Genomic DNA, 20474 nt, shown 5'->3' with positions numbered 1-20474 from the left:
ATTTATTGGAATTTAAATATTTTTAGGTTAAAATGTTCATAAAATTAATTTAAGATAGTCTACATAAATGTTTTTAAAAGTTAATTTAAAAAAAATTAGCCTTAATTCATTTTTTGATAATCTGGGGCTAAAATTTTAGGCCAGAAGGGTTAGAGTAGAAAAACTATTTCTGGGTTAAAACCTAAATTTTCTGAACTAAATATTTTTAGGTTTTAGATCACCATTAGAGATGGTCTAATAAGAGTTAAAATAATAAATATTGCCTGTATTAAAAAATACATATATGTGTCAACTGAAAATTACGAAAATTTTATTTATAGTACGGCGTGACTAGTAACACCAAAATATAAACAATCCCATCTAATACCACATAGGACTTTTTCTCTTTAAGCATATATCAAGCAGCAATCTTACATAGAAAGAAGTTAGGGAAAACTAATCAAAGTCCAAAAATATCCAATATTTTTCCACCACTGCTTCCTCTCTCCATCTCTAATCATCCTTCTTGTCAATGGTAAGAACACCCTTATCAGTCTGATCCATCGGATTCATATACTCCCCAGTCTTCTCCTTTTGAGCCTTCAGCTTCATCACCTCCTTTGCCTCTTGGATCGCGTCGTAGATCGGGTCCCCTCCTCCTTGGCTCTTATTTTCTAATGAGCTCACCACCTGGCCAGTTCTTTCCTGAGGCATGGGAAATATAAGTCCGGCTATATATGCTTAGAGTATGAGCTTATGAGATCAGGTGGTCGGCTGTTTCAGTCCAATTTTAATGTCTTATAATGCTAATCCTTATTGGTGAAGGATTATTTCAAAGCATTAAACTGATATATTGTCGAAAACATTTTCCTATAATTTTAAGAGAGAATCCGTATTAGTTTTGGCAAATATAGTATATATAGTGGTCTCAGCTCTCACAAAATACGCTCTTTTCTAAACTAAAAGATACTCTTAGTTTGAAGATTGGGATTCCGACAGAAAAGAGAAGCACTACTGTATTTGGTTCCGCAATTTTATTGATCCATAGCTTTATCAAATGGGAGTTCTTCAAGCTAGTCTTCTTTGTTAGCTTATGGATTATGGTTTTGTGTTATGATCAATTGTGATTTGTGAAACTTCATATGCTTCCCTACCTCCTTTGCCTCCCGGATCGCGTCGTAGATCGGGTCCCCACCTTCATGAGCTTTTTCTTCTAAAGAGCCCATCATTTGGCCAGTCCTTTCCTGAGACATGAAAGATACAAGTTCGACTATGAAGGAAAAATATAGTATCACCATAAAGTTAAATAACCATTTTGCAGAACATCTCTTAATTTTTTTGGAGATGGGATTACTCTCACCACGCCACCTTACTTGAAGAGTTATTTAAGCCTACTGTAAAGGGTAATTTAAGTTTAACATGAGAACAATACATGACACTTAGATTAACATATGAAAAATTGAAGAAAATTCTATTATAAAACTAATTAGTAATATGAGACAATAACCCCTTATAAGAACATAATCCCTTAATTTTTTCACTCTCCATAAGTGTAACCATCAAACATAATACAACGTGAGAATATAGCATGAAAAATAAGTTCATGCTCTAGGGGGATTTTTTTTTTTTTTTTTTTTCACAATATCGAAAAGTAATCTTAAGTTAGAATCATTATGCCCATTGAACAGAAGGATATGGATCTTAATCATGTTATCAAATCCACCTCTGACATATACTATATCATATGTTGTCATATTGGTCGGTACATCTCACACGCACACACTCACATATATACACAGACCTTTTATGCAAAAAGATTCCATGTTGATCGGTACATCACACACACACACACACACATATGCACAGACCCTTTATGCAAAAATATCATTTTTTTCAAAAAATGAAAATTAGATGTGAGACTCACTCTATATCAAACTTCAATGATCTAAACTATCTAATCTCGATTCATAGATCATCATTGCAAAAATTCAATTCAATCCAAAATCATTTGCCTATTTAATTATCAAGATAAAATTTTATTGTTTCATATATAACAAAGTATACGATAATTTTTTTTAACCCAATTAGATGTCTTAAATATTTTTGATTTGACTAATATTTTGTAAGGACGATCTATAAGATGCATTTTAAAAAATAAAAAATTCAGATCGTTAAAATTCGTTGTTGTGTAGATCCTATAATTAATCCCTATTTTTATTAAAAAAAAAAAAATAAGAATCCCTTCTCTTGAAAGCTCTCCATATATATGCGTTCATGAGAGAATCCATGGGGAAGTTGAAAAACTATACATACCTGAGCTTGGCCCTTGCCTTGATCACCACATTCACCGGCTCCGTTGCTCTGTCTTTGATCATGGAACTCCATATTCTCTCCTCGTAAAACAGTGAGTGATATATATATATATATATATATATATATATATATGTAGTGTGCGCGCGCGCGCGCGTGTGTGAGAGAGAGAGAGAGAGAGTTGTGAGAATTCTTCTTGCTAGTTTGCGGTGTGCCATGGGGCATGTGGCATATATACTACATGACTACGTTTCAACTGAGGCTGGGTGGTCATCACATGTTCTGATTTCTTGACACGTCGTCTGGTACGTGCCTTGTTTTGTAGGGTAGCAATCCTACCTAGTTTACATTGATATGTGACGTCTCAGTCCATATCAAACTTGATCAAGGAACTCCTTCCTAACTTCGTTGTATTAATATAATTGGTTCTTTAAATTATACAGACATTTCATATATCACAATTGTTTCTTCAATATATGCGTTCATGAGAGAATCCATGGGGAAGTTGAAAAACTATACATACCTGAGCTTGGCCCTTGCCTTGATCACCACATTCACCGGCTCCGTTGCTCTGTCTTTGATCATGGAACTCCATATTCTCTCCTCGTAAAACAGTGAGTGATATATATATATATATATATATATATATGTAGTGTGCGCGCGCGCGCGCGTGTGTGAGAGAGAGAGAGAGAGAGAGTTGTGAGAATTCTTCTTGCTAGTTTGCGGTGTGCCATGGGGCATGTGGCATATATACTACATGACTACGTTTCAACTGAGGCTGGGTGGTCATCACATGTTCTGATTTCTTGACACGTCGTCTGGTACGTGCCTTGTTTTGTAGGGTAGCAATCCTACCTAGTTTACATTGATATGTGACGTCTCAGTCCATATCAAACTTGATCAAGGAACTCCTTCCTAACTTCGTTGTATTAATATAATTGGTTCTTTAAATTATACAGACATTTCATATATCACAATTGTTTCTTCAATACTTGAAAAAGAAAAAAATAGAAAAGATCGGTCACAATTGTATTTAATGCACGAATAATTTTTTTAAAGAGAAATACTCTTAAATATGACTGTATCTTAATATTGGGACATATATAAGATATTTTAAATATGCACACGTCATGCATAAAAATCGAACAGATAGAGAATTTTTCTATATCTTAAAATGACTTAATTGCCCTTATATATAAATGAGTTATGTGCTCCCATTTCTTGATTTCTCTCTCTCCTCTCTCTCCCTCCCTTTCTCTTCTCTAACTTTCTCCCTCACGCACTCTCTCCCTCTTTCTCACTGTGCACACACGGTGCACTGTCATCCCGACCAACATTGTCCAAATCAAAGCCACCACCAATTTCATCTCGTCCTCACGAGTCCAAAACACCTAGCCTTCTCACAAATCTCATTCACGATCGTTGGGGTCGAAACTTAAGCAGCCCGCGAGTGTTCCGGTCATTTTTTGGCAACATGACAAACAACTGAGGCTCGAGACCATCATCACTGGACTCGCATCGAGGGTGGGAACAAAGCCTAGTCATTAAATGTTGGTGTTTTGTTTGATGAATTTTTCAGGATTTGCCCATTGTATGTACACAATATGCACATGATATGATCACAGATTTAAGCCAAGCCAAAAACCTAGATGAATTAATACTCAAAAGTTAATTTAGGGTTTGTGTTTCATGTTGGTGCCTATGGGTTGTGGAATAAAAATTTCAAGTTTTGACGTGCTACAAAGCTGGGATGGAACAATTTCTGGTTCAAGTGTCCAATTGCAGAAATTTATGAAATTTTTTTCGTGATGTGCATGTGGTGTGCATATGGTGTGCATGGCTACATCTTAATATGAGAAACGAGAATGTTCACTAGTTATGATGCACGTATATTGCTCGATCTCCAGTTATGTGCATGTAATGTACATATGATGTAATGAGGTGTGCAAATAGTGTATATGGTGGTGACATTGCATGTGATGACATCATTTTTCTGATTTCAAAAAGTGAGCTGTGAGCTGTGAGCTCTAGGTTTTTGGAGTTGGAATATTATTATGAAGTTAGCCATGCACACCATATGCACATTACGGAAAAAATTTCACAAATTTCTACAAATGGACACTTGAATAGAAATTGTTCCATCCAAGTTTTTTAGCACGTCAAAACTTGAAATTTATTTCACAACCCATAGGCCCCAACATGAAACACAATCCCTAATTTAACTTCTAAGTATTAATTCATTTGTGTTTGTGGATTGGCTTAGATCTGTGAGCATATCATGTGCATGTCGTGTATATACAATGGGCAAATCTTGAAAAATTCATCCAACAAAACACCAACATTTAATGATTGGGCTTTGTTCTCACTCTCGATGCGAGTTCAGTGGTGGTGATCTCGAGCCTCGATTGTTCGTCGTGTTGTCAGAAAATGCCTGCTTGAATTTTGATCCCAATGATCGGGGATGAGATTCGTGACAAGGCTAGGATGTTTTGGACTCATGAGGACGAGATGAAATTGGTGGTGACTTCGATTTGGACGGTGTTGGTCGGAATGATAGTGCACTATGTGTGCACAGTGAGAAGGGGAGAGAGAGTGCGTGACGAAGAAAGTGAAAGAAGAGTGAGGGAGGGAGAGTAGAGAGTAGAGAGAGAAAAATCAGAAAATGAGAGTAAATAACCCATTTATATGTGGGTATTTTAGTAATTTTGGTTTTTTGCATGGTGAACATGGTCAGTTTGTCCTATTTTTGTCCCAAGATTAAGAAATTGTCCCATTTTGGGGTATTTCCCTTTTTAAAATGATCTTCAAATGAAAATTTAGAAATTGGACTGTTTCAATTATGAAATTTATGTTGTAACATAAAAAGTGAGTGTGTCACTTAGTACTACGGTCTAGGTGTATTACTCTTTACTTGTAAGTGAAAGGTCTTAGATTCGATTATCGTCAAATGCGAATTTGAACAACATTATTATGACTAATCCATTGTGAGGCTTAGTCTACCATCTCACCTTTTTATTAAAGATAGTATTGTTTGTTAAGAAAAATAGGCTTTCACTAATAACAGTGATATACAAAAGGATGCCTATATATCATGGATTAGAACATAATTTGCCAAAGCCTAGTGAATATTTCATAAGCATATCAAATCCTTTTCATGCATGACAACCGCCAAGTCCCAAAAATCCGGGAAAAAAAAAAAAAAACAGTGGCTCGAGATTGACAAACGATGATGGGAATGCGTGGAGACTCTTTGGGTTTTTACATTTCAAATTGGTGCAAGTCTTTCAATCAAATTTCAAAATTGTGACATTCGTCAGGATTCTAGTGCTTTCAGTAAGGGTAGCCATGATTGTAGGGATTACAAAGCAAAGAGGCAACCGTTTGGGGTTTAGTGGCAATGTTTGGGTAAATATGGACAACCCAAACCCCTTTCCATAGTCTACAAGGCAGCTATTGGACCGCATCTCTGTAAAATTTGATACTGTTTAGTATGTTCAGAATACGATCATATATGTTATTATAAAAGGAAGGAGACACTTAAAAACTTTCTCAACTTTATGGCGTACTGCCTATATTACGGGATTCATAAGCCATTATTATTCGCTTTTAAATAACATAAAACTTCAAAAATATCTTTTAATTCAAGCTCATTTAATTTCATTTCATAAGAGAATAAAAGTTGGAATTTCTCATCTTAGAATAAAGTTGGCAATTCGTAATAAAATGCATGAGTTTGTAATGTTTTAATTCCGTGCATGTTTTTTATTATAATAATCTAATTTTATATTTGTCTCTCATGCTTTCGATCACAAAAATATTAAATGTTTTAAAAACATCCACTCAAATAAGTTCGGTATGCATGTACGTCCATATAATCTAGTTTTGTGTTCAACAGGCTGTTTAGCTTTGGGTTCATGGGCTTTGCATGTTAATTAGTTTATTACTTAATGACTTTATTAATCTTAATTAAAAGAATATATTATTTTAATGAGCCGCATACCCTAGCCCTAGGTTAGTATTTCTTTATCTGCACCTATTGGTTTTGTTCCATGCATATTAGATCTTTTTGGGGTTGCTGCTGCATATCACACTTGCATGCACCGACAAATATTCGAGCTTAAGAGAGTTTAGTCGGTACCACTAGCAGCAGTCCATTAGAAAGAGAGACAATATTTGTCTTCATTGTTTTTGTTGCCCATGTGCCGAATGCATTAGAGTGGTTTTGGTTATTTTCTGCTGCATGAAATATCATATGAGAGCAAACGTTTTTTTTCAGTAGCCCGACTGCACAGAGCGCTATTTTCATTCCAGAAAAATCAGTTTATTGTCGAGTGTTTTTAAAGAGAAAAAATTTAGCTTTTGATCGATGTATTTTATGTCCTTTAATTAAAATTAATTATGAAAATGTGTCTTATGATTTTCAAAAATCATTTCATTTCATACATTATTCTGTGTGGTCACATTAGTTTGTAGCAAAGTTTGAAAAAAAGGTGATTGACGACTATGTTAGTACCATGCCACTTCCACTTGAAGGTTGAAGACAGCGTGTAAACAAAGTTGTTAGTTAGTATGTGTGTCTAGTTTTTTTTAATAAAAGTATAAAAGATATTCCATTGATAGAGAACGCAATTACAACACATTTGCAAGAGAGGTGCCAACTGGATGCATATTTACTAGTGACCAAATCCTTGATCTAGAGATAATAAATCATGTAGAACCCACACTAATAAATCTCCTACTTGGCCACCACAACAAAACACAAAAACACGACACAAGAACCAGTGGTGTGGATCTGCCACAACAGATCAAGTGACAGATTTGAAACCAAGGAACACAAAGCAAAAATTGCTAAAAAGCGCGGCCACACAAACCATTAAGCGGTACAACAAACACAAATTACGCTGTGATTTGGAACCTCCGGTCATGACAGAAACGAAGGGAAAAGGCGAAGCCTCAATTTCTGAGACAAAACCTAAACCTAGGGATCAGTTGAGTACTGAAGAAAGGAGATGTGGGACAAAAGAGGGAAATTGAAGAAGATTATATAAAAACAAAAACTTGAATGCCAATTAACTTAAAATTTTGTCTTTAACTTTTAGTTTGGTTTAATTTCGTGTGTTCCATACACACTTCTTTTACACTTCATCTACTATCCTTCCAACATGCAAGTAACCTAGATGAATTCTGCTTAAGGAAGAGAATATTGCACTGCTTGTACTATAAACACGAACAGTATTATATCGTTTTTCATTACGACTGGAAATTACATATCCTATTCCTCCATGCCAGACGACTGAAAACACCAAATACAAGGTAGCTAGAATATTATTCGCCCAACTCAGTTAGATGGGGAAGCCACAGGACTTCTAAAACATGCCAACATAAACTTATTGAACCAAAACAACAAACCAACGCCTGAAATTAGTAAAACAGACACTAAATATAAATAGACGACAATGTTTAAAATACTTTAAACTAATAAGATCTTTTGGTGGTGTCACCGGTAGTGCCGGTGGTGGAGTCCTTGTTATAATAAACACCAGTGTCCTCTTCCTTATCATCATTCTTGCCCAACCCAAAAGTGCCTTTCACAGCATCAGCAGCACCTTGCGCCATGTGCTTCATCTGCTCTCCAGTCTGCTGCATGATCCCTGAGGCTTTCTCATTGCCGTACTGGGAGGTCTCTTTGGTCTTCTGGGCTGCCTCTTCTGCTTTCTGCTTGGCCGTCTCCTTGGTCTCCCAGGCCTTCTCTTTTGCTTGCTCCGCCTTCTCAGCGGTCTTGTCTTTCACCTGGTTCATAGAGGCCTGTGTTCTGTCCTTGGCTGACTGGGCTGTCTCGTATGTCTTGTCCCTTGTTGCTTGGGTTGTGTCATAGGCCTTGTTCCGTTCTTCTTGTGCCTTGTTCCCCACTGTGCCCATCACCTGGTTAGTTTTCTCCTGAAAGATCAAGACAAAAACTCGTTTACATTAGATTAAAACATTAATTTGCTACAACAAAATAAATAATTTCAACCACAAATACATGCAGAGCTAAACCACCAGATACTACAATTAAAATTGTAAGTATGATAAATACAATATGTATACTATAAATAAACCCTTCCATTAGGTCATTGTAGATATATATTCTAACTGCCCCTAAAAGAATTATTCTATCAGATAATTGAGGTAAGATGTATCACCGTCAACTAAATTAGTTAAAAAAATTTCAGGATTCAGATTAATAGCATAATATAAAACAAAAAACTTATTAGATTTGTGAATATTATGTATTAAGCATATGGACATGCAACACTAATACCAGTTGCTAAACCATACAAAAAATGCACTAATATATTTTATTAAGGGATACTTTGGATGCGATCCTTAATCCTTAACATTCTTTGATTAAAACCTTAATAATATTCAAAATTTGATCAAGATCCCTTGACTTTGTACACCTCATTATATTACTATTAATATTTATATTTTTATGGTTTTCACATTAATTGTTTGATATTTTATGAGATTTATAATCCTATAAATTTAAAATCCCCTCATTATAATATTATTAGAAACAGTTACAATAAAAAAATCCAAACATTTTGATTGAATAAATGGATAAAAACTATGTAAAAATAAGAAATAATAAATGGCAAAAGAATATATCCATAGTGTTAAAAAAAATTGGTACATTAATAAAGAAGAATGGGTACATCATAAATAAATTAGAGTACAAATAAAAGATTAAAAAAATATGAGTACACATGAATTTTTAAAAATATAGGCGTTAAAAGAAATTAATACATGGGTACAAAATAAAACTAAAAAGAAAATACTACAAATTAAAAAAAATGTTGCAAATTAAAAGTGGGTACAAACTAAAAATATAAATATATGATACAAAGTTTAGGCATAAAACATAAATATACCATATGTAATTTTTTTATTATTGATTAAATATACAATGTCACGTGACGATATACACATGGGAATAAACAAAAATAAAACTTTAAAAAATATGGGCACAAAAAGAAACTAATATATGGGTACAAATTAAAAATGAAAAGAAAATTGGTACAAAATAAAAAAATATTTACAAATTAAAAATAGGTACAAACTAAAAATAAAAATATATGATAAAAAATTTAGCTATAAATATAAATATACTAATTGTAAAATTTTTAACACTAAAGGAATATATTTAAAAATAAAAATATTTTATTATTCAAATAATTAATGATGTTATTAATACCAAGGACCTTGATCAAAAATTCAAAATGAATAGGATTTTAATCAATGGAGTAATAAAAAGAAGAATGTGAACCTAATTTTCTCTTTTATTAATCTACAAATTAACTATTTAAATTAAATCTCAAAATTATACATATAAGTTATCTGTGTGTATTAAATCTATATACCTGAGCTTGGCCCTTGGCCTCACCAGCTCTGTAGCTCTGTCTCTGATCCTGGGATGCCATTTTTTTCCTTGTAAAAGAGTGAATACAAGTGATGAAATTGTTAAATGTATGTGTATCTTCGAGCCTGTGAATTGATATTGATGAGATGGAACGGTGCATGCATGGTATATATAGCGTTTTCACGTTGGCTGGTTGGTCAACATGTGTCCTGCTCTGTTGACACGTCGTATGCCTTTCGAGGCGAGGTTATTTGCCTGCGTCGGTTTTAACTTCCAAGAGATTGCATCGATATGTCTTAAGCCTATCGTCTGTTGACATGTCGTGATTCTCTGTTACGACGTACAAGTGGTGGATGGTAGGGTTTACACGATTGTTTAATGCAGGAAAACGACTGCGCTAATCTGTGGCTGTATATATGGGAGGTAAGGCAATTTTTTATTTACTGTGGCTGGTTTTTAACTTTCTTTTTATTTATTTGATATTTGGAATTATGGTTTTTATGCTCTGAGTGGTTATAATTGATATTGTTTGTTTTGAATAGGTGTGGCGAGTTAAATCTACTAAGTTTGCATTACTGGCGAGGGATTGTAACTTGGATTAGGATAGCTATTGCTTCTAGTTGACTAATCTTTGTCCCAAGATATAAGTTGTGCTCTTTTTTCTATTAATTGAAGTTTTACCTCACGTAGTTTTCTTTATGAAATCTTTTTACCGAGGTCCGCATCAATAATGTGCAACCCTTCGATTGAAGTATCAATATTTTGAAGAGCTTTAATTGTAGTTATAGAACTGAAGATGAGTGCACTTTAGTTCTTAACATTCACGTTTGAATTTTGTACTATCTTATAATGTTGTGAATAAATCATTTTTTCAATAAAAAAATTAATTTCAATTAAACTGCATAATAGCTAGCAAGTAAATTAATGCTAGCCAAGAAAGAACCCTGTAATTTGATTGAGGACAATATTTGCATAAACCCAAACCCATGGATGTTCAATCTTGTCCACTCATTTGTGATTAAGGTGTTTTGAATGTTTATTTTCTTAATCAATGTCAAAAGATTATATATCTCTAAAAAAATTCAGTTCAATTTGCGATTAATGTATTTTTATCGTACAAACTTTCTAATAAAAAAATGTTTATTTCTTTGTAGTCATTAGAAGATATCTAAAATAATTGAATTAGAAATCATTTAGTCATTTGTATGTATCAAACAAATGAACAATCTTGATAACAAGTGACACCCTCATATCGATACAAATTGATAGCTAGTTATTAAAAGATCACTAACTTTAATAATTTTTTTATAAAGATAATCTTTAAATAAAGAAAATAAAAATGAACATTTTCGATTAGAATGTCTATAAGTATTGTAAAAATACATTAATCCTGATAAACCTTTTAGGCACACAGTGGCCGCATACATGGTCACACGGAAAACCAATTCCCACATTGGGAACTAATGCAACTTTTTGAGAGCCGGTCATTATTTATTCACTAAACCGTCAACACAACTTTTCAAGGGCCTGTGATACAATCAATATCCTTAAATTGGAGTTAGTGCAACTTGTCGAAAGAATAGTATGCTCTAATATGATAAACTTTTTAGGTACAACATGGTGCACCACCAGTGACACACCCCGTCCCGAAGGAGGGCATGCTGGCCGTCACGTGAGAGTGACGTAACCATTTGCACAGTTCGGAAGCTTTAAAATATACAACTTCTAAAATGAAACACCCGAAGGTGAGTCCTCATTTGGTCCATTCTATCAGAACACCGTTGAATTTCCTCGTAGTCACCACACCTTTGCAATTCTTGAACCTGGAGGGGCGCAAAACCAAAAGCGTGAGTGGGCAAAACAAAGCTCTTTGAAAACTCTTTAGCAAAATACATTCTAACCCCTCGCCGTAAAACCTGTATACTTCCCAGAAAATGAACATATATACGTATGTATAGATATGCCAATCATGCTCGAGAATATGCCACATCAGAATCTCATAATAAATGTAAGTGCTCAAGCATAACTCATAACAATAACATATAATCTGGCAGCCGGGAGTCACCTAAGGTGACCTGTACGGCTGCATATAGAGCTCCAATCTCAACTCAATAACTGAATGTGCACGCGAGTCGGAACCACCTAACATGGTCTGTACGACAGGACTGGGTGTAATATATACGCTCTAGTGCTACGATCACGTGAAGACTGTGCGAATAATCGCGGGTCACCTACGAGTCGGAACCACCTAATGTGGTCTGTACGACAAGACTGTGCACCTAACTTGGATCCAAGCTGAGCGTGTGGTGCGGGTGAACATCACGTGAAGGACTGTGCCCTGGCCACGGGCGGGAGCACTAACACCGGGGTGCAGATTATGAGCTCTCTAAGCATCTCAAGCTACTACTGAATACAAACATGAATAGCACTTACCTGGCACTTACCTGTGCGTCCACAGCACCAAATACACATATATAAATGTATGCCGCTACTAATGTATGTGATGATGCATAAACGATAATAATAAAGTGCATGGCATAAATCAATTAACCCTTTTTAATCTATTTCTGGGAATATAAATGTATATAGGTATATACGGAAAAAAAAAGCCCACTCACTGATAAGTAGCCGGCTCGTAACCCTCACGCCTAGTTTGGTTACATTCATTGTTCGTACCAGTTTCACCTATAAAAGAATAATTATAAAATCATCAATTAAACGCACATACACAAACATTTGTCCATAACTTTCTCATACGTTGCTCAATTTGGGTGTATGAATATACCACGGTGATCTACACGACGTCACGAACACGTGACAATTTTCAGAACTCAATTTGGAGCTCTCACGCGCCCCCACGCGCCCTGTTCACGCGCTGCCCACGCGCGCGTCTTCTTCCTCGCGTCGCCGGACTGGTTTCGCCGGAGGTGGGTGTTTTGCCGGAATTTCTGGGTAAACTTCAAAGTGTCATAACTTCTTCATTTCTTAACCATTTTCGACGTACTATATATCAAAATGAAGGTATTGACGAGACGAACACATCCATACCTGCCTCGACCCCTAACTCGCCGTGGATTCGCCGGACAAAAGCCTCGAAAGCTCCGGCCAACTTTGACTACGGTGATCCCGACGTCCAATTCCTTCAAACGAAGCACTCCGAGCTTCCTTAGGACCTCACCAAGCTTCCTACAAGCTTCAAAATCCCAAAAACATCAAGTTTTACGTGTGCATGAACAGTGCACACACGGTGAAATTGAAATCCATGTTTTCCGAAGTGAAACTCACCTAAAATTGATACCATCGTGTTCGTGTGGTCTTCAGGAGTACGATGGTGGTCTTAGATCCTTCGTTGGTATAGTTTTAGGGTGGTTTTGTGGGTGGTCCGTGTGAGTTCAAAGGAGAGAGAGAGAACTGAGAGAGAATGAGAGATTTGTGAGGGAGGAGGGAGAGAGGGACAAGGTACGGGAATGGGGGAGAGATTTGAGGGATGTGGAGTTCCTACCCAATCCCCAAATCATCAAGTTATAACATATAAACCTAGTTCTAAGTCTTAAATTTAAGTCCCTAAAACTAATGAATATTCCAATTAACATTAGTTTAGGAACTTCAGGTAAAAACCAATGCCAACTTTACGCCCCTTAGTCCCGTTTAAGGGCATCTTCGTAACTTCACGTCCTCGGAATTAAAAATTCCGGGACGGGTTGTGACAACCAGCATCATAGATATTATTCTAACTTAACCACGTATTACTACTTTACTAGGTGTTGGGTTTTATTACAAAAAAGTGCAGGTGATAAGAGGAGTGAAATATCTCATATATTAGTTATATATAAGGTTCTAAAAGACGCTAGGCACTAGTTGTGCAATAGGCAAGAGCCTAGTGCCTAGGCTCGCTAGGCAGCTAGGTGTGGGCCTAGGTGGACTAGACAGATTTCATTAAATTTATTATATAACATATAAATAACTGCCTACTTACATTTATACTCTAAAAAAAATATTTTTGTACTGAGAATTTAGAAAAATTCAAAAATTAAAACTTAAGCCATCATGACATTAACATCCTCATAGACTAATGTAGCAAAAATAAGAAAAACCCAAAATTGCAAACCAAATTTGAAAATTCAATTATCTAAAATTGGAGGGAGGGAGAGAGAGAGAGAGAGAGAGAGAGAGAGAGAGAGAGAGAGAGAGAGAGAGAGAGAGAGAGAGAGAGAGAGAGAGAGAGAGAGAGAGAGAGAGAGAGAGAGAGAGAGAGAGAGAGAGAGAAAGAAAGCGTATATATATGTGCGAAGAGACATGGGGAAGAGAAACAGAAACGGTGAAAGAAATAATCTGGATTCTTTTTGGGTAGGTAACCCAGAAAAACACACCATCACTTAGCTTGCCTAGCCCTTATCCAATTTTACTTCACGTTTTGGCTTACAATCGCATCGTTCTTCTACCGTCTAGTGCCTAGGCACCACCTAAACTATTTTTTATAACAGTGATTACATATTATGTTCTTAAATGCTCGATGTAGGATTCTATTCTCCAACAATTCCAAGTGAATGAAACAACTAGATGCTAATGCAGCCTTAGTCCTAAATAAAATTACATTGGACACAAGTATTGTCCAATTTATGAAATCAAAAAACCGTAAAATTAATGCTACGATCATGAAAGGAGCCACGTATAATACATGTCAATTAGGTTACAATTAATATATAGTTTTTCATTCTCTAGGTCTTCTCTATTTCTTTAGTCTTGTTTCCTTACACTGACGAGAATGCTTCCTTGTGTAATGTTTCATATGTTACGTACACAGATGAGAGATTTATAGTTAGTAAAGCTGGTATCAGCCAAAATGTTAGAGAAGAACTAATTAGTGATACATAGTTTGTTTAATCTTATATCAGCCAAAATGTTTGTTCAGCTAGGTTTATAATTAAGCTAGCTATCACTTATCGTCTCAGTGTTACATCTCACAAAAAATAATGGAGCATATGTGATAATTGTATATCATAAGTGTAAGTACAGATAACTAACCAATCTTTTGGGACAATTCCAAATTAGTATCAACCTTTTAAATCATTCCTAATAATCTAACGTTTTAAAAATTAGACATCTATTAGGTCATCAATGTTAATTAACCGATGACGTTACTAACTTACCAACATTAAGTGATGATGTTACTGGTGTAAAATGATGAGGTGCACAAATTCTAAAAGTTGATTTACACCTCATTTCACATGTCCACACCACATTAACCAATTCTTTCTCATCTTATTTTCAATTTCGGCTACTCCTAATTTACTTCGGATATCCTAATTCCTAATCTTGTACCCTTGTTCTTAAGGTAATTAAAGCTTTAATTTTACCGGAATCTATGCCAACGGACTCTCTTTCTTGACTAATTAAGACAAGCCAAAACTTGTTTGAAACATTCCTACATCAACACATGCCACAACTATGCTGGTGAATGCACGCAAAAAATGGGGTAGGAACAAGGAAGTGCCGAGAATAGAAGACTTTCCTCAACCTATATATAGTTTTCAAATGGAACAGCTTTTGCATCCTGCGTTCTTCATCTGAAATTTGATTGATTTTCATCGAAGAAAAAACTAAGCAAGCACAAAAATGGCAAGCAACCAAAACCAGAATTTGAGTCACAAGGCTGGCGAGTTGACTGGTCAAGCTCAGGTATATATGGTTGTTTGAATTCTTTATATTATACTTTTAACCTAGCGAGGGGATTCAAACTCGGGTGTATAGGGACGAGCACATTAGATCTGGCAATTTAGCAATGCCCATGTTTGCAGCTACTGGTTTAACTGTTGATTATAATGTAATTAATGTTACATTTGATTTGGTTATAATGTAATCAAGTTGCATTCATCAAGTTAATAATCTATTTTTCTTTTCTGATCCACGCCACAGGTTAAGAAGGATGAGCTTCTAAACCAGGCATCGGGTGCAGCTCAGTCCGCCCAAAACAAGGTATCAAATTTATCTCAATCTGCCCAAAACAAGGCATCTGATGCATCTCAGTCTGTCCAGAACAAGGCATCTGATGAATCTCCTACTGACATCAAGGACCAAGCCACCCACCTCCTTCAACAGGCATGCAATGCAACCACTTCCTGCCATCTCCTTATTTATATGAATTTTTATATATAATATATTTCTTATTAGATATCCAGTAAAAAATTACTCAGATTTCACCAAACATAAGTCAATATAAATTAGTATCAATTCATCACCCATTTATGTTAACTAGAAACATAAGTCAATAAAAATTACTCAGATTCTTATTATCTATCTAGTAAAAGCCAGTCCTTTCCACCTTTTTTCTTAGGCAAATGCTATTCGCACTCCGTTATTGGTTTTCTGCACTCCAAATGAAATATTTTTATTTTTATTTTAAAATATTCATGGAATGTGTGTAGAATAACGACATGGGAACGTGAATAGCAATGGTCTTTCTCTTGTACTATATACATATTTTACAGTGCATGCACTACATGTATTTGATTGCAGACAAGTGAGCAAGTGAGAAACATGGCTCAAGGAGCAGCTGATGCAGTCAAGAACACTTTGGGAATGAATAACCCTAACGACCCAAACAACCAAAACAATACCCCAAGCAACCCAAGCACTAGGATTTGAAGATAGTGCTCTTTCTTCAACGCTTGCTTTGCCTTCATTTTCAACTAAAGTTCCTATGACCTGCGGTCATGGCGATTAGCTAGCCATCCTATCTCTGTGGAAATGGCTATATGTTTTGTTTTCTGTCAGATGCAAAAGATTGTATTTTTATTCCCTTGTTTTTTTCCTTTTTGGTAAATAAAAGAAGAAATCCTTATGTGCCCTTGTTAATTAACAGTGTTGTGCAAATGAATTAATACTAAAAAAAGAGTGTTTTGTCTCAAAACCTTTTATTCTCTCTAATTTGCATCATCTCCATAACCTCGAAGTTCACTCTTTAAACTGTCTAAGAGTTCGACCGAAAAAAGATTCTGTCTAAGAGATTCACGACTCACACCATATATACATGCCATATGTTAATTGCTTACATCATTTCTGAAAAAATGAGGCTCATTTTATGTAGGTTTTGTGGTTAACAATATGACTTAGACCATCTCCAACCCTGACCTAAAACCTAAAAATATTTAGCTCAGAAAATTTTTGGTTTTAGCCCAGAAATAGTTTTTCTACTCCAACCCTTTTAGCCTAAAATTTTAGCCCGAGATTATCAAAACATGAATTAAAGCTATTTTTTTTAAATTAACTTTTAAAAAAAAAAATTATGTAGACTATCCTAAATGAATTTTATGAACATTTTAACCTAAAAATATTTAAATTCCGATAAATTTTGAAAAATCACTAAATCAATACATGAAAATCATGATAAACCACATAAACTTAATACAAACGACATTTAATAAACCACATAAACTTAATACAAATGACAATTAATAAACAACATAAACTTTATATAAAAAAAAGACAATTAATCAACCATATAAACTTAATATAATCGAATACTCATAAACTACATAAACTTAATAATGATATCCATCATCTTGACTTGGTGATAGACTTGGGTGATAGTCTTGAGATGAATCATCATCTTGAAATATACTCCTTGTGGCATTCCTTCGTAAAATGTCATTTTGCTTACCACGTAAGTATTTCTTCCTCTCTGGAGTGTATTTGTCTAGCCTCCATCATCAAATTAATTTCGAACCTTTCTTGCTCCCTATCGTCTTCTTACTTCATGGCCAAACACATTTGGGCCGATTCTTCTTGCTGAGAGATATGGTTTTCGTTCATTCTTGTAATTTCGCTAGCAAATTGTGCACGTATCGGATCTTGGGACTTCCCTTTTCTCTTTGCTTCCTTTTGCTTATCTCTACCCGAGGGCCTTGCAAAAGAAGAAGTTTGGGTCATTTCTTCGACACCTTCATTGTCAGCAAAATTCTCACCTTCATTGACCTCATTTGGGCGTGGGGCTTCACTATAAAATAATCTTCCACATTGTTGGTTCACATCGGTTCCCCACCTCGGACAATCCTTGAAGATATTCCAAGCATGATGCAACTTAAAAGCTTGATTTTTTGGTGTAGTTCTTGTCTTGTAAATTGCCATTGCTTTGTCACCCTATGCAACAAATACATAAAAATAATTAGTTGCAAAATACTATTATGTACACAACAACTAAAATATCAACAAAGAAACTCACAATTTCTAAGGCGCCCCTTCCACTAGGCATGTCAACCATGGCTCTCTCCAAGCTTCCCTTCCACAAAGTGCACGCTTAGTTGATAATCTTCCACCGATCATAAACACCACCAACTTCCCTTCGACCGGCATTGGAGTTTTCATGGAACTTATCAATGATTTTACCCCACAAAACCTTTCTATTTTGATTTGTGCCGCGACAGCACCATCTTCACTAACAGAAATCCATGCCAAACATAAAGCAATATCTTCGTCAAAAGTCCAATTACAACCTCTAACATGCTCTTTTGCCATCTTGAAAAATTTGGAAATGAGAAGAAATGGTAGAAAGAAAAATTGGAAGAATTGTAGGGGAAAAGTGAGTTTTGTGTGGATGTTTGAACAAATACATAGGTATTTATAGAATTTTTGGTTGAATTTTAAGTTAAATAATTTTTTTAAATTATTTTAACCATTGGATTTAAATTTGGACCGTTAGAACTTTTTTGTTTTTACCGTTAGATTTGATTATATTCGATCCAAGCCATTGGATTCAATAAATATATAAATGTAAAACTAAAAAAAAAAAAAAATTGAACCTGGACTTTGGATTAACCAACGACCCATTTAAATCGAGCCGTTGGAAGAAGAAAACTAGTTGTTGGGTTACTTAATGGTCTGACACCCGGGGGAATAACCCCATGTGGGTTTGTTGGGCAACAGAAATTGCCTAGCGCATGCAGCGCGTAGGCGAGTAGGGAATGGGCAGTGGGCTTCACAGCCTCGGTTTTAGTCTCATTTGCTGGGGTCCACTTTGCTTTATGGCCTAAATTTGGGCCGGTATTTGACCCCCATTTGGGTTTTAGGTTTTAGGTTAATTTTAGGTCATGGGTTGGAGTGGATTTTGTTGGGAGGGGGTGGGGGGAAGGGGGAATTATAGGTTTTAGCTCATGGTTGGAGTGTGTGAGAAGTAAAAAAGGGGTGTGTGGATAGCACACCCCTATCCCATGACTTAATAAATGTGGAAGGATACCTAATTTTTACGTGTGTGTTCAATATGTGGTCTGTACATTTTATGCGCGTGCTATGTACATATATGGTTAGGCTGGGTACAAGAAATTGTAAAATGGTTTTTTTTTTTTTTTATAGCTAAAATGGTCTCTGAGATTTGCATAACTCCTCACTTTAGTCCCTGAGATTTGAAATCAATACAAGTGGTCTCTGAGATTGTCTATCATCAATTATTGTAATCCTTCAGTGAATACTTATGTTAAAAAAAAAAATATTAAAATGACAAAACTAACCTCAATTTAGTAAACAATATGCCACAATGATTTGACAATTGAGGGTATTTTTGTTATTTTATCCCTATCTAATGGAGATTTTTCATGGAATGATCAAAATGATCAATGGTGGACAAACTCAGGGATCAATTCTATCGATATCAAATCTTAGGGACCAAAATAAGGAGTTATGTAAATCTCAGGAACCATTTTGGATAAAATGCCTTGTAAAATTGATTGATTCTATTGATAACACAAGGTGCATGTTAGTGTCAAATCTTAGATAGGGGCTAGATTGGGTTCAACCCGTACTTCCATTCAGTGTTGTTTTTGGTCCCAATGCCAGGAGATGGCTCGAGAGAAAGAGAGAGTAGGCATGCCATTGTAGGAGGTTGCCAACACAGTGTTAGTGTTTGAATGTGTGTAAAAGTTTGCATGTCAATCTAACTACTTAACAAAATGATTGTTCACCAAGTTAGACGCTGGTTCAGTTAACTTCTTTTTTATGCCTAGAGTGAACAAGGGCTTAAAATTCAGTGTCACTTTGTATATGGTTGCCTAAAAAAGTAAATGAAAGTGAAACATAAACTAAATAAAATTAAAAATTAAATAGAATGTAATCATTTCATGATGAAGTCAGGATTACAAACGTTTACAAAAGTAAAAACTACGCCAATGAGCCGAACTACATGACTTAAAATGTAAGTTGACTGGAGATAACTAATATCAAATTGGACTTGGTACAAAACATATGACTTCGAGGGGGAATCAAGGTATCAACCGAATCATACTATAAGATGACAGAGCTGTAAAAGTCTTAGATCTTAGGGATTGAATTTGACAAAGAGCAATTAAGTTTGTGCTAAAAAGCAATTGGTTGAATGAAGAATCACTCATAGTTTTGTATAATCATACAAATTGAATTTGATGAAGTCCTTAGCTTAAAGGCCTCTGGCTCTATTTATAGGCATTGGAGAATGAGCAACCTTGATCATAATGCAAACTAGTATAAGTTGCCACATACAATGGATCCAAAGTGTGTATAATGATGCAGTGTGAACATACATGTGATGCTAGTCCTGGTCTCAAACAGGTACAATAAACTATCATAGTTACCTGACCCTGCATGCTTTATTTAGTTCTTGAGGTAATTATCTTCTAAGTAAATTTATTTAGTAAACTAATTAAATACTAGATTATTAGAATATGGGGCTCGAACTACCATTTCTATCGTCCATAAATTCACATGCACCATTATGCACTGCCGCACGACTCTACGCGCATGTACTTGTGGTCGTTGCCAA

The 20474-nt window shown here is 35.3% G+C and overlaps 3 protein-coding genes across 3 annotated transcripts; 1 reads left to right on the top strand and 2 right to left on the bottom strand.

Annotated features, from left to right (window-relative positions):
• Nucleotides 1–347: 347 nt before the first annotated feature.
• Nucleotides 348–2437, bottom strand: LOC137709358 (late embryogenesis abundant protein 2-like). Its single transcript, XM_068448447.1, has 3 exons — nucleotides 2293–2437; nucleotides 1134–1223; nucleotides 348–684 (listed from the first exon to the last, which is right to left on the bottom strand). The coding sequence occupies exons 1-3, from the start codon at nucleotides 2362–2364 to the stop codon at nucleotides 493–495; spliced, it is 354 nt and encodes a 117-aa protein (XP_068304548.1). The 5' UTR covers nucleotides 2365–2437; the 3' UTR covers nucleotides 348–492.
• Nucleotides 2438–7764: 5327 nt separating this feature from the next.
• LOC137749431 (late embryogenesis abundant protein 2-like) lies at nucleotides 7765–9749 on the bottom strand. Its single transcript, XM_068489525.1, has 2 exons — nucleotides 9690–9749; nucleotides 7765–8226 (listed from the first exon to the last, which is right to left on the bottom strand). The coding sequence occupies exons 1-2, from the start codon at nucleotides 9747–9749 to the stop codon at nucleotides 7765–7767; spliced, it is 522 nt and encodes a 173-aa protein (XP_068345626.1).
• A 5505-nt stretch (nucleotides 9750–15254) lies between these two features.
• Nucleotides 15255–16571, top strand: LOC137749266 (late embryogenesis abundant protein 7-like). The gene is made up of 3 exons (XM_068489367.1): nucleotides 15255–15367; nucleotides 15605–15787; nucleotides 16205–16571. Exons 1-3 carry the CDS (start codon nucleotides 15305–15307, stop codon nucleotides 16331–16333), a joined length of 375 nt encoding a protein of 124 aa, XP_068345468.1. The 5' UTR covers nucleotides 15255–15304; the 3' UTR covers nucleotides 16334–16571.
• The last annotated feature ends 3903 nt before the right edge of the window (nucleotides 16572–20474 follow it).

Source organism: Pyrus communis, chromosome 11 (assembly GCF_963583255.1).
Source record: "Pyrus communis chromosome 11, drPyrComm1.1, whole genome shotgun sequence".
NCBI classification, from domain to species: domain Eukaryota; kingdom Viridiplantae; phylum Streptophyta; class Magnoliopsida; order Rosales; family Rosaceae; genus Pyrus; species Pyrus communis.
The sequence above is the reverse complement of the archived record's forward strand: the minus strand, read 5'-3'. Positions and strand labels throughout refer to the sequence as shown.

Coding starts and splice junctions, on each gene's coding strand:
- LOC137709358 (XM_068448447.1), bottom strand. CDS start 2,364: ATGGAGTTCCATGATCAAAGACAGAGCAACGGAGCCGGTGAATGTGGT. Junction 1,224..2,292: donor AAGGCAAGGGCCAAGCTCAG/GTATGTATAGTT, acceptor TTCATGTCTCAG/GAAAGGACTGGCCAAATGAT. Junction 685..1,133: donor CGATCCGGGAGGCAAAGGAG/GTAGGGAAGCAT, acceptor CCCATGCCTCAG/GAAAGAACTGGCCAGGTGGT.
- LOC137749431 (XM_068489525.1), bottom strand. CDS start 9,749: ATGGCATCCCAGGATCAGAGACAGAGCTACAGAGCTGGTGAGGCCAAG. Junction 8,227..9,689: donor AGGCCAAGGGCCAAGCTCAG/GTATATAGATTT, acceptor TTGATCTTTCAG/GAGAAAACTAACCAGGTGAT.
- LOC137749266 (XM_068489367.1), top strand. CDS start 15,305: ATGGCAAGCAACCAAAACCAGAATTTGAGTCACAAGGCTGGCGAGTTG. Junction 15,368..15,604: donor AGTTGACTGGTCAAGCTCAG/GTATATATGGTT, acceptor TCCACGCCACAG/GTTAAGAAGGATGAGCTTCT. Junction 15,788..16,204: donor CCACCCACCTCCTTCAACAG/GCATGCAATGCA, acceptor ATTTGATTGCAG/ACAAGTGAGCAAGTGAGAAA.